The 13,469-nt window shown below is 37.6% G+C and overlaps 1 protein-coding gene across 2 annotated transcripts in view; it reads right to left on the reverse strand.

Annotated features, from left to right (window-relative positions):
* tep1 (telomerase-associated protein 1) overlaps positions 1 to 12,589 on the reverse strand; it is a 35,189-nt gene extending 22,600 nt beyond the window's left edge. The window contains exons 1-17 of one of the 2 annotated variants that reach the window (XM_016679349.1): positions 12,431 to 12,589; positions 10,527 to 10,990; positions 9,568 to 9,750; positions 9,334 to 9,483; positions 8,537 to 8,701; positions 8,317 to 8,454; positions 7,632 to 7,703; positions 7,346 to 7,470; positions 6,737 to 6,894; positions 5,802 to 5,911; positions 5,644 to 5,722; positions 4,731 to 4,920; positions 3,717 to 4,029; positions 2,786 to 2,938; positions 1,557 to 1,625; positions 633 to 751; positions 473 to 547 (exon numbers count right to left, since the gene is read on the reverse strand). In XM_016679349.1, the coding sequence (XP_016534835.1) occupies positions 473 to 547; positions 633 to 751; positions 1,557 to 1,625; positions 2,786 to 2,938; positions 3,717 to 4,029; positions 4,731 to 4,920; positions 5,644 to 5,722; positions 5,802 to 5,911; positions 6,737 to 6,894; positions 7,346 to 7,470; positions 7,632 to 7,703; positions 8,317 to 8,454; positions 8,537 to 8,701; positions 9,334 to 9,483; positions 9,568 to 9,750; positions 10,527 to 10,988 (2,561 nt within the window). In that variant the 5' untranslated portion in view covers positions 10,989 to 10,990; positions 12,431 to 12,589. Of the gene's footprint in view, positions 1 to 472; positions 548 to 632; positions 752 to 1,556; positions 1,626 to 2,785; positions 2,939 to 3,716; positions 4,030 to 4,730; positions 4,921 to 5,643; positions 5,723 to 5,801; positions 5,912 to 6,736; positions 6,895 to 7,345; positions 7,471 to 7,631; positions 7,704 to 8,316; positions 8,455 to 8,536; positions 8,702 to 9,333; positions 9,484 to 9,567; positions 9,754 to 10,526; positions 10,991 to 12,430 lie in introns of both variants that reach the window. The other variant, XM_007567440.2, reaches the window with a different exon arrangement.
* Between the last annotated feature and the right edge of the window lie 880 nt (positions 12,590 to 13,469).

Here is a 13,469-nt window from a genome sequence, read left to right on the forward strand (position 1 = left end):
AAAAAGGCCAGGCAAGTAAATTAGTGCTAAACAATGTATCAGGCAAAATAATTTAACGGGAAGCTAAGTGCTAACGCAGGGGTGCCCAAAGTCGGTCCTCGAGGGCTGGCATCCTGCATGTTTTAGTTCTCTCCCTGGTGGCTGTAACAACCTGTTCAGTATGTCGATGTTCTTCTTAGGCCTCTAATGAGCCATCATTTGAACCAGGTGTGTTAAACCAGGGAGAGAACTAAAACATGCAGGATGCCGGCCCTCGAGGACCGACTTTGGGCACCCCTGTGGTAACGTTTTTAAAGTTAGCAAAAGTGCTAAGCTAACAATAATCTATTAGCTCATTAGTGGAGATGAGAATAAAATTTAACTTTTTGTTGCCATGAAAAACTGTGGAATACATTCTTGGGTGAAAATGGATGTAACAAGGATTTCAGATTTGCCTCATTTGCTTTTGGATTCAACTTTTCTCCATTTTTACCTCAGGATTTGCTCACTGAAGCCCCTCAGCACCACATGGTTCCTGTCATGAGGTTCCTCTGGGAGTCCAACATGGCTGCACACAACAGTACAGGATGAGTTAGAACCCACAAAGCTTCAGAAACTGAAATCAGTGCAGAATGGTACATGAAAAAAAATACCTATCAGATATGAAGATATTGACACTGAGAGCTTTTTTGTTCTTGGTTTTGTAGTTCTTGATAGCCCAAACAAGTTCATTATCCAGCCAACTGTGTGCGATTGTGATGATGTTATCCACCTGAGAAAAAGGAGTATTTAGCTCTGACTTTATTTAGAATGAAATCCTGGCTACAAACATGCCTGAACAGACCTTAAGCTGCTGTCTAAATCATGCCAGATTGCTGCATCATTTCAGTCTGCTCAGTTCTGCCCATTTTCAGAGTGAGCTGTTTTAGGGCACCTTGTCACTTTAAATCCAAATAAGCTGCTACTGGCCACACACCCCCCCCCAACTCAACGTTTACAGTTGTGAAAATGTGAAAATGGCTGCAGAGAGATGTGCATCCATACACCTTTGAAAAGCAGAAGTTGTTTCTGGATAGTAAGTCAACAACAAAACACTTGTCTTTTTCCAGCAGCCAAATACATCGATAAAACCAGCTGACCAAACATGCTTAGGTTGCTAGGTAACGTGTAACCTAAGCTAGGTTGCTAGGTAACGTGTAACCTAAGCTAGGTTGCTAGGTAACGGGGCAGTGCCTGCTGATTTGTGACGTTACACTCTGGTGGTTTTTGAAACGGCTCATTTTCCAGACATCAAACGACATTAACTTACTGTCAAAAAGAGCCGGGTGTTTTTTGTTGTTGTTTGTTTCTAGAAGCAGTAGAAACCCAAATGGAAATACAAAAATGTGTAAAATGTGAATTTTGCATAACATGTCCCCTTTAAATGAGGACCAAAAATATTTTAACTTTAATCTAACTCATCAAACAATCTGCATAAACAACCATTCAAAACATGTTTCCTTTTAGAACTTTAATATCTGTACTATGTTTTTGTATACTGTTATTTTCTTCTGTTCTTAACTTCGAAAAGCACATACCTTGTTTTTCTTGGTTAACAGCTTGTAGAGAAAGCTGGTATCGATGTCTCCTTGATGATTGGTCGATTCCTGCAAAAGAAGAGTCCATACATCATCGTTACCTCTAACCGCGCAACAAGACTTCTGTGCAATCGATAGATTGATTTAACCAAACTCATGGATTTAATGACTACTGGTATAAAAGTATCTCCAGTTTTCAATTATCTGCAGGACTTGAACTGCAATTATTTTAGCAATCAATTATTCAGACCATTAATCGATTAACTGGTTAAAAAATTTGGCAGACTTTTTATTGATGTACTTAAGCAACTTTTATAACACATTAGAAATACAAAAAACTAATAATTCAGCTCCTTTTATAAATAATAATGCTTTTATTGCCTAAAATGCAATAAAAGCATTTCTTTACTGAATGCTTGATCATAATTTACAGTTATTTGTTTTGCAACAATTGTTTCATATTTCTAATCACAGGACAGTTTTTATATTCCATGTCATTAAAGGAAAAGTTTTAAACTCTCGCCTTTTATGCAAGCAAATATACCTGTAACTAATAATTGTTTTAGTAATTGATTACTCTATCAATTATTCTGACAATTAATTGATTAATTGAATAAAAAAATTGGCAAAGTTTTCATTTAATCACATCAGCCTTTTTACATAATATTAGAAATGCATTGAAAGATGCAATTAAATGATTAAATTCCTCTTAAACATTTTATTGCAACAATAAAATTGATCAATGTACACCTGATCATTAGCAAAGCATGCACCTGCAGTTAAAAAAGCTCAACAATTTCTGCTTGATTTATCATCAAGGCAATGTAGGGCTCATCTTTTGATTACTTTTTGGATTAAACTATTAATATTTGGATTTAAAAAAGTGATTAATAAGAGAATTTATGTTCAGAATTTGAACTAGGTGAAGCTACAACTATGCTACATGAAACAATGTGTTTACAAAAATATATATATTTTTATATCTTAAATGGAAATTGTATACATTTTGTAGTTTCGGCTTAATCACTGCACTAATTATGTTGTTCCTTCTCAGTCTGTATACTCAAATGGAAAACTAATCTAATACAGAGTAGTTGATTATTTCAATAAGCGATTAATCACTAATAATACGATTCTCCAATTCGCCAACTGGAATCTTCTCTCCATGTTAGTTTTCTTAATGCTCCACCTCAGATTTTATGATACACAGAAGCACAAAACATCCTGACCTCCATTTCTTTGGCCAAACGTCGGGCGTTTTCCAGCAGGACGTCGGATCGCAGCTCCACTTCGTTGTAGCCGCTGTTACAGGTCCTGAAGAGCCGGCAGTTTTCCGATCTGTTCTTGATCATCAGAGCGAGCAGAGCCGACACCTCTATCATCTGCAGGAGTTCATGAACACGAACAGAACATTACTGGGAGCTTTTCTCTACCGCAGAAACGATTCCTAGTCATTCTGTTACTTGGAATCGTTAAGCTGCTTCCTTAAAATGATTCTGCTTACGTATTTGCGTGATAACGCATCGTACACATCCGTATTTTACTTTAGAAAATATCCAAGATGGCGTCGCGGCGGAAGCGCTCCAAAAAATTTTATATTTCATACAAAAAAGACGATAAAACGTCCGGTTGCAACATTTTCAGCACTTTAATCACACTAAAAAGAGTAAATACCTCCAACATCCTCAAATAGTTGACAAAACAGCCTGAAACCGATTTGTACAAATGTTAAGTGTTTAATATGTTGCTTAGCAACGGCGGTGACTCAAGGGGGCGGAGCTTCGAGCGAAGAGTTTCCTGCTATGAACGTGAAACTTCTCCGCATCCTGGTTATTGTTAACTCCATACTGAATGAATAATCTCCATATCACATTAACATTTACAGTCAGATTTAATAAATTAGAGTATATTTTCAGACGAGGCTATTTTATTAAGTTGCATTTCATGTTAAAATGTTAATTTAAAAGAGCAATTCTTATTGTTTAGCAAGTTTTAATCGAATACACAGTAGTGCATATTTTTAATTAAAGAGTTTGTTTCCTAACTCTATGAGAATCAAAAAAAGAATCAATAAGCGAAACCGATAATGGAATCGATATTGATAAATTCATATAAATTTCCATCCCAAATCAGGTTACTACAAAACCAAAAGTCACTCACAGTCGGAGTGAGAGGGTCATGCTCTTCCTCTTCTCTCCTACGCTTCCTCCTGCCATCATCTTCTTTTTCTTCTTCTTCTTTTTCTTCTTCTTCTTCTTCTTCTTCTTCCTCCACCTTGTCCAGTTCCTCTGGGTCCGGCGGGATGCAGAAGTCCTGCTTCCTGCTCCAGGACTCGTCGTTCCACGAATGGGCAGTGACAAAGAGGATGGTGTTGCCGGGTAGCGGCGGCACGTTGTAGTTGCAGGAGATCTGGACGGCCGTCTCCAGAGCTTTGCGGTAGCGGTCCAACAGGTCGACGCTGTAAAGCCTCTGACTTTAAAACACAAGTCAAAAGATCACACCGTTTCAACTGTATCAGCCTTCATTTTTGACACAAATGTAATATTTGAAATGCAGATTTAGAACTCTAATCATTTTTGTAGTAACTGATTATTCTAACAATTGATTTGATTAAAAACTGGCATATTCTGCAGATTTGTCCTATATGCAATATTAAAAATACATTAAAACATTTCCATTCCTTTTTTAAAGAAGGAAATAAACATTTTATTGCCTAAAATGCAGTAACAGCATACATGTACGCTTTATTTATTATTTGTAGCAAAAGACGCATCTGCAGAAATACTTCAAACATCAAATTTAGATTTTTATTTTTTAAAGAATTTGGAGCAAGTGGAGCAAAAACTTTGCAACTTGGGAATTCTGGGTAGAAAATGTTTACAAATGATTTTATATTACTATGTAGAAAGCAAAATGTTTGTTTTTGATAACAGCTTTGGCTTACTTATTGCTCTGAGTGTGTTGTACTTTCATCAAATGACTTTTAGTGATGACTTGAGTCGAGTCTGTATACTCCAATTAACGATTAATCGATTACTAAATTAGTTAAGAGTTTTGCAATAATCAGTTAATCACATTAAATCTAATTAATCAATTAATCAGAATAGTTACAATTAATCGCTTCATCACTATCATCATTAATGTCACATTTTTACAGTTATAATCTGATCTCACTAGGCTTTTAGAAGCTGGGCCTTCTTGTTCTTGTACAGTCGATAGATGAACGGCACGCCGAGCGTCAGCTTCATCGTCCTCTTCTTACACTTCTGCCAGTCGTGGCGGGAGCGCGGCCTCTTGGGAACTTTCTTTAGGATGCTCAACAGGATTTCTTTGGCAGGTGGGATCGCTTTCTGGGAGGCAGAGGCTACATGGAGAAAGAGTTTCTTTCTTAATCCTTTCAACCTTTAGTGTTGCATATAATCTGTATAATTCTAAACCAAATTCATGAGGAAAATGTAAAAAACTAAACGCCACAAACTGGTGGCTTTACGTGCAAACCACAAACTATTACAGTCGTTTAAAGAGAGAGCATGCTAACTGAAGTTAAAATAAAAACTTTGTGATAAATGGATGCATTTAATTTAAAGGTCCTGATGATTAATTGGATAAAAAAAAATTGGCACATTCTGGAGATCTTTGATTTAATCACTTAAGGCTTTTTTTTTTTACACAATAGATCCAAACAAGCAAATAATTCAATTAGGAAATAAAACTGTTAGTGCCTGAAATGCTACAATATAGGATTTCTTTAGTGTATCGTCTGTAGTAAAGGACGCATCTGCAGTTTAAAAAAAAAAAAGATCACCGTCTGTTGATTATCTTTTGGATTAATAAATGGAAAGCAAAAGGTGCTTAAATGTTTTTTTTCCTGTTTTTTACAGTATTTGAACCAGGTGTTCTTTTAGCAAGTGGCCTTTTTTAGACTCTGTATACTCCAGTTAATGATTAATGAATAACTAAATCAGGTGACAATTATTTCAATAATTGATTAATTGTTGCAGGCCTAATCAATCTGCAGTGCTTTTAACAACTCAAAATGTTCTACATTTAGTCATTTTAAGTCTTTGTTATTTGTGATGCGTCTTACCTAAAGCACGAAGCTCCAAGATAACTTTGTAAGCAGCGAGGAATCTGAAAGGAAACTGGCGGCTCTGAATGACTGCTTTCTGTGGAAACATCCAAACATTAACATCAGAGACACGTTTTCAATTCAACCGATCTGTGGCTCATCAGAACGTGTTGCACCTGATTGGTCAGCCTGCGGAGGATCTTTTTGTGATGAGCCTCACTGATTCCTTTAGTGATCATGTTCCTCAGGTTCCTCAACATGGCCATGAACGGCAGAGATCCGCTGTCTGAACAGGAGAAACGAACATTTACCACAAACTTTTAAGGCTTTTCTTATAGGACTGAGCAATAAAGTAGATTTTATTAAATTGTACTTTTGTATTTTCAAGATTTAACTTTTGACAAATCAGCTTTTTTCTCCCACCAATGCACTCCTTATAGTTTCCATAGTTTACAGGGATGTCAACGCGATCATGTCGGACATCTTGTTTTCAACTGTGTTTTGCAGCTTCTATTTATCTGGACTCTGAGTTCAGATGATGAAATATTAGGGTTTTTTATTTTTAATTACAAGAATGAAGTCATAATATTACCTGACTAAAGCTGTATTTTTAATGAGAACCACAAAAAGCTTAACCAGCTCAGTTTGTGTTCATATTCCTTTATTTTCCAAGTTGGAGTCACTACTTTATTCTCCTAATACTACAACTTTATTCTGGTAATATCACGCCCTTATTCTTGTATTATTTTGGCTATTGTTGTACAACTTTATTTTTGTTATAAAAAAAAAAAGAAGTTAGCATGTAGCATAATATTTTACTGTATGGCTGACCTGAAGTCAAAGTCTAAATAAATAGAAGCTGTAAAATACGATTGTCAAACAAGATGGCCGCCACCGGGCGTGCTGACATCACCATGAACTATGGAAACCCCCTCAAATAAATTCAGGATTTTCCACATTTTTAATCCTCAAAAGCCAAACAAAATTGATTAATTGATAAAACGATTAATTTCCCAGCCCTGGAGCAAACAACGTGGTTCTTCTTTTTTTCTCCTGTTATGATAAACTAGTTGACGTTAAGGATGGATGAGTTTGAGTTTTCCTGTCAGACCTATGAGCTTCTGCCAGGTGGCGGCCTTGTTGCCCTCCAGACTGATCAGCCGTTCCCACGTCTGCGGTTCTTTGAGCTTCATGCGCTGCCCGGCTCTGTCCGGCTCCCACACGCCTTTTATTCCACTGCGGCTGAACGCCTTCGCATCGCCGGGGTACCTGCAGAAAGTCAGACACAGAGACTTTAAGACGGTTTTCTGCTAATCTCAAAAACTATTTTAAACATTTCACCTTAAAAAAGGCAAAATGCCCGTCTGCCAGCTGGATCTTATGGAAGCCCACATCACCACACCTACACCACCGTGCTTCACACTTGGTCAAATGTCAGAAGAAATTCTGCAAACTAAAGTTTCCTCTTTCTTTAAAAGAGAAGATTTCTCCTTTATATCTTCTAGACAAGCCAAACTAGTAACATTGCTTAAATTTATAATTAGTAATTTAAACATTAAACATGCAAACTAGGAGTCTGAGAGGACCCTCTAAGGTTTCTTGTGATTTCAGAGAAAACTTGAAGTTATCTGGCTCATACATCTACTCCAAAATTGAATGAACTCAGCAATGCAACTGTCTCTGGATGTCAGTCTCCACCATCAGGATGGGTACGTCTTACTTTTTCCCCAGGATGGCCATAACAAATTCAGCAGGTTCTTTAATGTGAAGCTTCTTGATCAGCTTCTTTATGCTGAACTCGCTCTGTTTTTTGTCCACCACCTCTCTGCTGCCCTTCAACTGGAACTGAGCAAAAATAAAAAAGCCTGTTAGTGTTTGAACTGCAGCAATTAATGATAATCAGACTGCAGAAAGTTTATTTTATTTTCCACCTATGGTTGGACAGAAAAACAGAAGATTATTAAAGCCTGCAGGTAAAGTGAAAAACAAATAAAGTAGTAACTTACGAACTTCTTCAGAATTTCTGGATCAGATTTGAGAAATTTGGCCCATCGTTCGAGCTCTGATTTGGATGGTTCCTGCAAAACAATCGGACAAGATACTGAAAATAGAGCGATGAACCAGAGGAGGAAAGTCCAGACATGAGTTACAGACACAAGTCAACTCCATTAAAGGAGACCCATTATGAAAAATTAACATTTTTGCACATTTTACACCTCCATCTCGATCTGAACTGCTTCTAAAAACAGTCCAAGAACTTTGAAAAAAAAAAAAAAAAAAAAAAGTAAAAGTTTTTGGGAATTGGAAAAGGAACCCGTTCAAAAAACCTCCTAGTTGTTAAGTCAAAACAGGCAATGTGCCGTTACCTAGCAACCCCAGCAGAGTCCAGCTCGTTACCTAGCAACCCCAGCGGAATTCGTGGCCAGCAGTAGCTTATTTGAATTTAAAGTGACAGAGTCCCTAAAACAGCTCAAAATAGGCAGGACTGACCAGACTGAAATCTCATCATCTAAGAATATTGTGTAAAAAATGCAATAAATATGTTTTGTAAGGCCCATAAATCTATCCCAACCTGTTCAAGGAAGCACAATAGGTCACCTTTAGTGTAGAATAGGATTTTGCACAGATTTTAACTAACAGCACACACTACATCCATCATGACATACAGTTCTCTCCCAGTAAGTTTCCCACCTTTCCTTTCGGTTTCTTCCGGCTGTGTTTGCAGCGGTGTTTGCGCGTGTTGTACTTGGCCAGTTGGTACTCGCTGAACTGCTTGAACTTGTCGACCATCCCTTTCTTCAGACACGTCGGAAGGCACTGGGTGAAGCACTGGAAGAAAATAATCAGTTTGTTTATGTAGAAATGAAGACGTGGAGGCTGGATGGAGAAACTCATGCTGAGTCAGACTTACTGTAGAATAGATTCTGACTATTTCCAGCCAATCGGAGGGCAGCTGCACGGCGGCGCAGAAATATCTGCGGACGTGCGGCTTGGTGGGGGCCAGATTGGCAGCCAGAGCCAATAAAAAGTTTGTGGTGATCCTGATGTTTAATTCTTGTCTGGTGTAAACAGCAACCTGGACAGGAAACGAAGAGGAAACACAGATTGATGTGATGACATTAATCCTGTAATCCTTACAATCATTATTTTGAGGCAATCAGGTTAGCCTTTGATGTTAAAGGAGACCTATTATGCAAAATTTTAATTTTGCATGTTTTTATACTTTTATTTGGGTTTCAACTACTTCTAAAAACTAAACGGAAAAAAAACACCCAACTTTTTTTTCAGCAATTGAGTCACATTCAATGGGCACTGAGCACGTTACCTAGCAACCCCAACACGTTACCTAGCAACCCAGGAAGACCACCAGCACATTTGGTCAGCAGGTTTCATTCTTACTGGTTGTGCAAGAGGTTCCACTTCTGCTTTCCAAAGGTGTGCAGTTGTATAATTGAGGATTGTTTGCAGCCATTTTCACATGTGAGTGTAAATGTTGGGCAGCTTATTTGGATTTAAAGTGACAAGAGCCCCTAAAAAAGCCCAAAATAGGCAAAACTGAGCAGACTAAATACCATTATCCAAGAACGATGTTGAGCAAAAATGTATTAAACATGTTTCGTATCACCCACCCACCTGTCCTAACCTCTTCAAATAACCAGAATATGTCTCCTTTAACGGGTTATAAAGTCAAACTGTACACAGGCCGACCTTAAGAAGGAACTCCGGGTCTCGGTCAGAAACGTCTTTGGCCAGCTGAGTGATTTTGGTCCAAACGCTGTCCTCCGAGTTCCAGCCCGCCTGGCCTGGCGGTTTGCTCTTATTGACCAGAGAGCAGCAGACGGCGTTCAGCAGGAGGTACTGAACGACACAGACACGAATCAGCACCCAGGGGTCAAAGGTGACACCTTCATTTTTGTTCTTACAGTAGATTAAAAATAAGACCTTTTTATCTTTCAGCTTTTCTAAAGTGCTTTTATTTCCTCTGTCCAGTTCTGGAAACTCTTCCTGTCTGACGGCGACGGAGTCATCAGGTTTCTGGTCGATCATGTCCATTTCTACGACTGGCGTCTCCATGGCGACCTCTTCATCGTTTTCCTCCTCAGACAACATGATGTCTTCATCCAGCTGCTGATGAAACACAGTCATATTAAAGACATCAAAGCATTCAGAGCAGCTTCAGGGCAGATTTTTGGTTAAACAAGATATTTACAAACATTTCATGGAAAGAACAAGTTTTTCTCACTGTCTGATTATAATCGGGCTAAACTTTTCCTGACTGAAGTCAGTTAAGATTATTGAGATTGGTTCAAGTTGATAAAGGCTAGAATAAAGAGATTTTTTTATTAGTTTCAACAAGGCAGAGGTTTTTGTAAAGATTACCATGTCTTCAAGAACTGGTTTTAAGTTAATTAAATTATATTTAAAGACAAAGGAAAAAGTATTAGATTGAATAATCTAATCTGTTTTAGATTATTTAATCTAAAAGTATAGATTAAATAATCTGTTTTTAGATTATTTAAACTAAAAACAAAACCTTTTTACTATGTTATAAGATAAATAATCTACTACTAGTACTTTTTCCATCAATATTAAGAAATTATTGACTTACAACAAGCCTCTATTTCTTGCTGAAAAGTTACTTGTAAATTAATTTTGTCTTATTTCAAGTGAACTCAGATGTTTGCACTAAAAAATATACCAAACAGTTGGTAAGATTTGTGTTTTTTGCAGTGAAGTCATTCACTGCAATTCCAGTATGTGAACAATAAAAGAATTTTTTTTTTTAAATTATCTTTATAATTCTGAAATTATAAATAATGTAAGGGAACTAAAACACAAATCATTAGGCTGATTTATAGTACAGTCAGCATAAGTGAGAAATATAGAGTTTTTTTCTGTACCACACTTGTTTCTTCAAAAGACGACTGCATTTCTTCTGATATTTCCTCTTTTTCTTCTTCTGCATAATTTTTCTTTTCTCCATCTTGCTTCAGGAATGAAGGAGGATCAGCGAAGCGGTTCAGCAGAGAATCCCCGGTCAGCGGTGAGGAAACCAGAGCGTTGGAGGCGACAGTGGAAGTGAAGGAAGAGGTACGACTCTGAGACCCGGAGGAGAGGAGTTTGTTCTGGGTGCTGAGGAGAGGAGAACTGATGGAGGAAGAGGAGGAGAGCAGAGAAGAAGAAGAGGTGGAGGACAGGCTGGTTGGCTGAAGAGATGGAAGGGAAGAAGGATGAAACAGCGACGACCCAGATGTCATCGTTGACACCTGGGATAAAATTTTATTCTCCAAACAAGGGGGGCAGTAGTTGGAGGTCTGACTTCCTGAAGCCGCATTCACCTGCTGCAGGGTCAGCGCCTTCATTTCTGCAGACAGACACAGAGTAAAGCATTCACATGCTCTTACTTCTACAAACATAGGTGCATTTTCTAATGACTTCACATCAAATACCAGCAGAAATCAATGTTCACGTCTTGTTTGCCACAGTTAACAGGTTGATAAATGTTTCTGTGACTGTAGCATCTGAACTTCACTCCATCAGGGCCTTTCTGACTTCTTTGCAGAAAAAAATGTTTTCAAAAACGAGAGGGATAATCTGAACATCAGCACCAAATCCAATACCAATCCAAACATAACAAATTAGGAAGAAATATCAAAATTTCATCAATCAATTAAACTCTTCTTCCTGCAGTCTTTATATTCTACCCACAACCTTCTTAAGGGGGCATTGTTATGTATTTTCCAGGCAAATAGCACCAATTTATAACACAATCAAGTAACTAATATGGTTTAAAATAAATTTTACTTTGTTATTCAATACCTTGAAATTGGGCCTCTGTCTCTTTAAAAACTCCTGCTCTGACTCTCCACTTTCTGGAAGAAATCACAGCATGGCTTCTCTATTAACCCTTTAGCCGTGTTTTTACCAGCGTTTCACTGAGAAGCGGCTCATATAACAAGCTCAGCAGTTCCACCAGGTTTTTGCTAATTGCTGCTGGCTAGTCTGAAGGAGCTGAGTGGGAGACTCGCTGCTTTATGAGGAGGAAGAAACTTAGCCTGGGTGGCTAGGTTCGCCCAGCTGAATGGTTGCCATGGCGATTAAAGGATTTCTCAAATCTACATGTAAAATTAAAGCAACACTCCAGGTACATTTTTGATGAGTGAATAACATTATAAGATGATGTAAAGTATTGTTTCTGAAAACATTGTTTACTGCAACTTTATTCCATATTTTTCCTTAGTTTCTTAAATTTGAATGTTTATATTTCTTGTTTTGTATGCATTATGTTTTAGGGTTTTATTTTTTGTTTCCGATTAATGAGTCGAGTGTTTCCTTCCTCACAAATTTCCATTACTTTGTGTTGGTCGATAACAAGAAATCCAATGTGTTTAAAGAGGTCAAAGGTGAATGGAGCCACTCCTCCTCCATAGTTCTGCTGCATTATTTCTGCTGACTGAACAAACAGTTGACGTTTTGAGCAATAAAATGATTAATTTAAGCCTGAAAAAGAATTATAATAATACAACGACATAAAATGAAGCGTACTAAATTAATTAGGGTCTAGATTATATAACCAATATCTTTAAAAGTTGACTTTCTGCAAGCATAGAAATTATATCGGGACTCAAACAAGATTGTCAAACACACAACAATTTGTCCAGTGCTTCACATCAGAACCACTTTGCATTTGAATCCCGAGAAAATTACCTCAGTTCAGACAAGAAATAACCACAATGTCCTGACTAGCAATGAACAGAGTTAGTAAAGGTGTGGCGGTCAACCGACAACAGACGCGGAAACTCACCGAATACCAAAGATTCAAGCTTCACCTGAAGAGGACAGACTCTGGTCTAAAATATCTGGACATAAAAGATGTTGTCCATAAATGTCCAGCTGTAGTTCAGTATTTCTAGGAAGCCAGAAGTACCAGGGAAGGTGACGCGATTAGCTATGCAACGTAAGATGTCATACGTTTTTAAGGTGCGCACCATTTTTGTGCCGGTGTACCGGGTGGGCGGGGTTAGCCTGAGTAGCTTCTTTCAGATTTATAATAAGTTATTAATAAAGTCAATTAATCAGCATGTTATGGTGAATTACATACCATATATTATTATTGTTGTTGGTTTTATGATTTATGCATCTTTATAGCAGTACATTAATTGAGTAGCAGAGACTACATGATTTATTTATGTTTTAGCCATTCAGAAAAAGATATACCTTTCCCCTATGAACTATATTGTCCTAGTTACTAAAAAAAAGTTTACTTTTGATTAAATGTGTGAAGGAAAGACATCTTCCAGGCATTATTCAGTATCAATATATGTTTGTCCTTTAATAGGGCTTATTTAATAGTTACAGGTTTTTATACCATCTTAGATTTAGATTCAAGTGAAATACATTTTCACCTCGATTATCTCTTTTTGATATATCCCTTGTATCTCTTTTACCATCGGACGAATTTACTTTCAGAACCCAATGCTATTTATTTAATAGTTATCTGCACAGAAGTGGGCGTGTATAATTCCACATAATTTGAAACCAGATCCGAAAAAACAAAACAAAATACAAACAAAAAAACTCTTCCCACTCCGTCTTGTCAGCACTTCTGTCCCAGTCCTCCACCGGCGGATTGTTAAGGAGCGCTTGCAGTGATTGATCGGCATTTATATTTATAACCGGCTGTGATTTACATTTTTCTAAGCTGCCTTGTTGCTAACAACCAAACATACATACTTTACAGTTTCTGAAAACGCATGAGCATGTATAAAGTTATAAATGCTCAGATGGACAAATGTCCACTGGGAATCTTGTCTTGACCCAACCGAGCTACCGTAGCCCACATA

This window comes from Poecilia formosa, unplaced genomic scaffold (genome assembly GCF_000485575.1).
Source record: "Poecilia formosa unplaced genomic scaffold, Poecilia_formosa-5.1.2 Scaffold208, whole genome shotgun sequence".
NCBI classification, from domain to species: Eukaryota; Metazoa; Chordata; class Actinopteri; order Cyprinodontiformes; family Poeciliidae; genus Poecilia; species Poecilia formosa.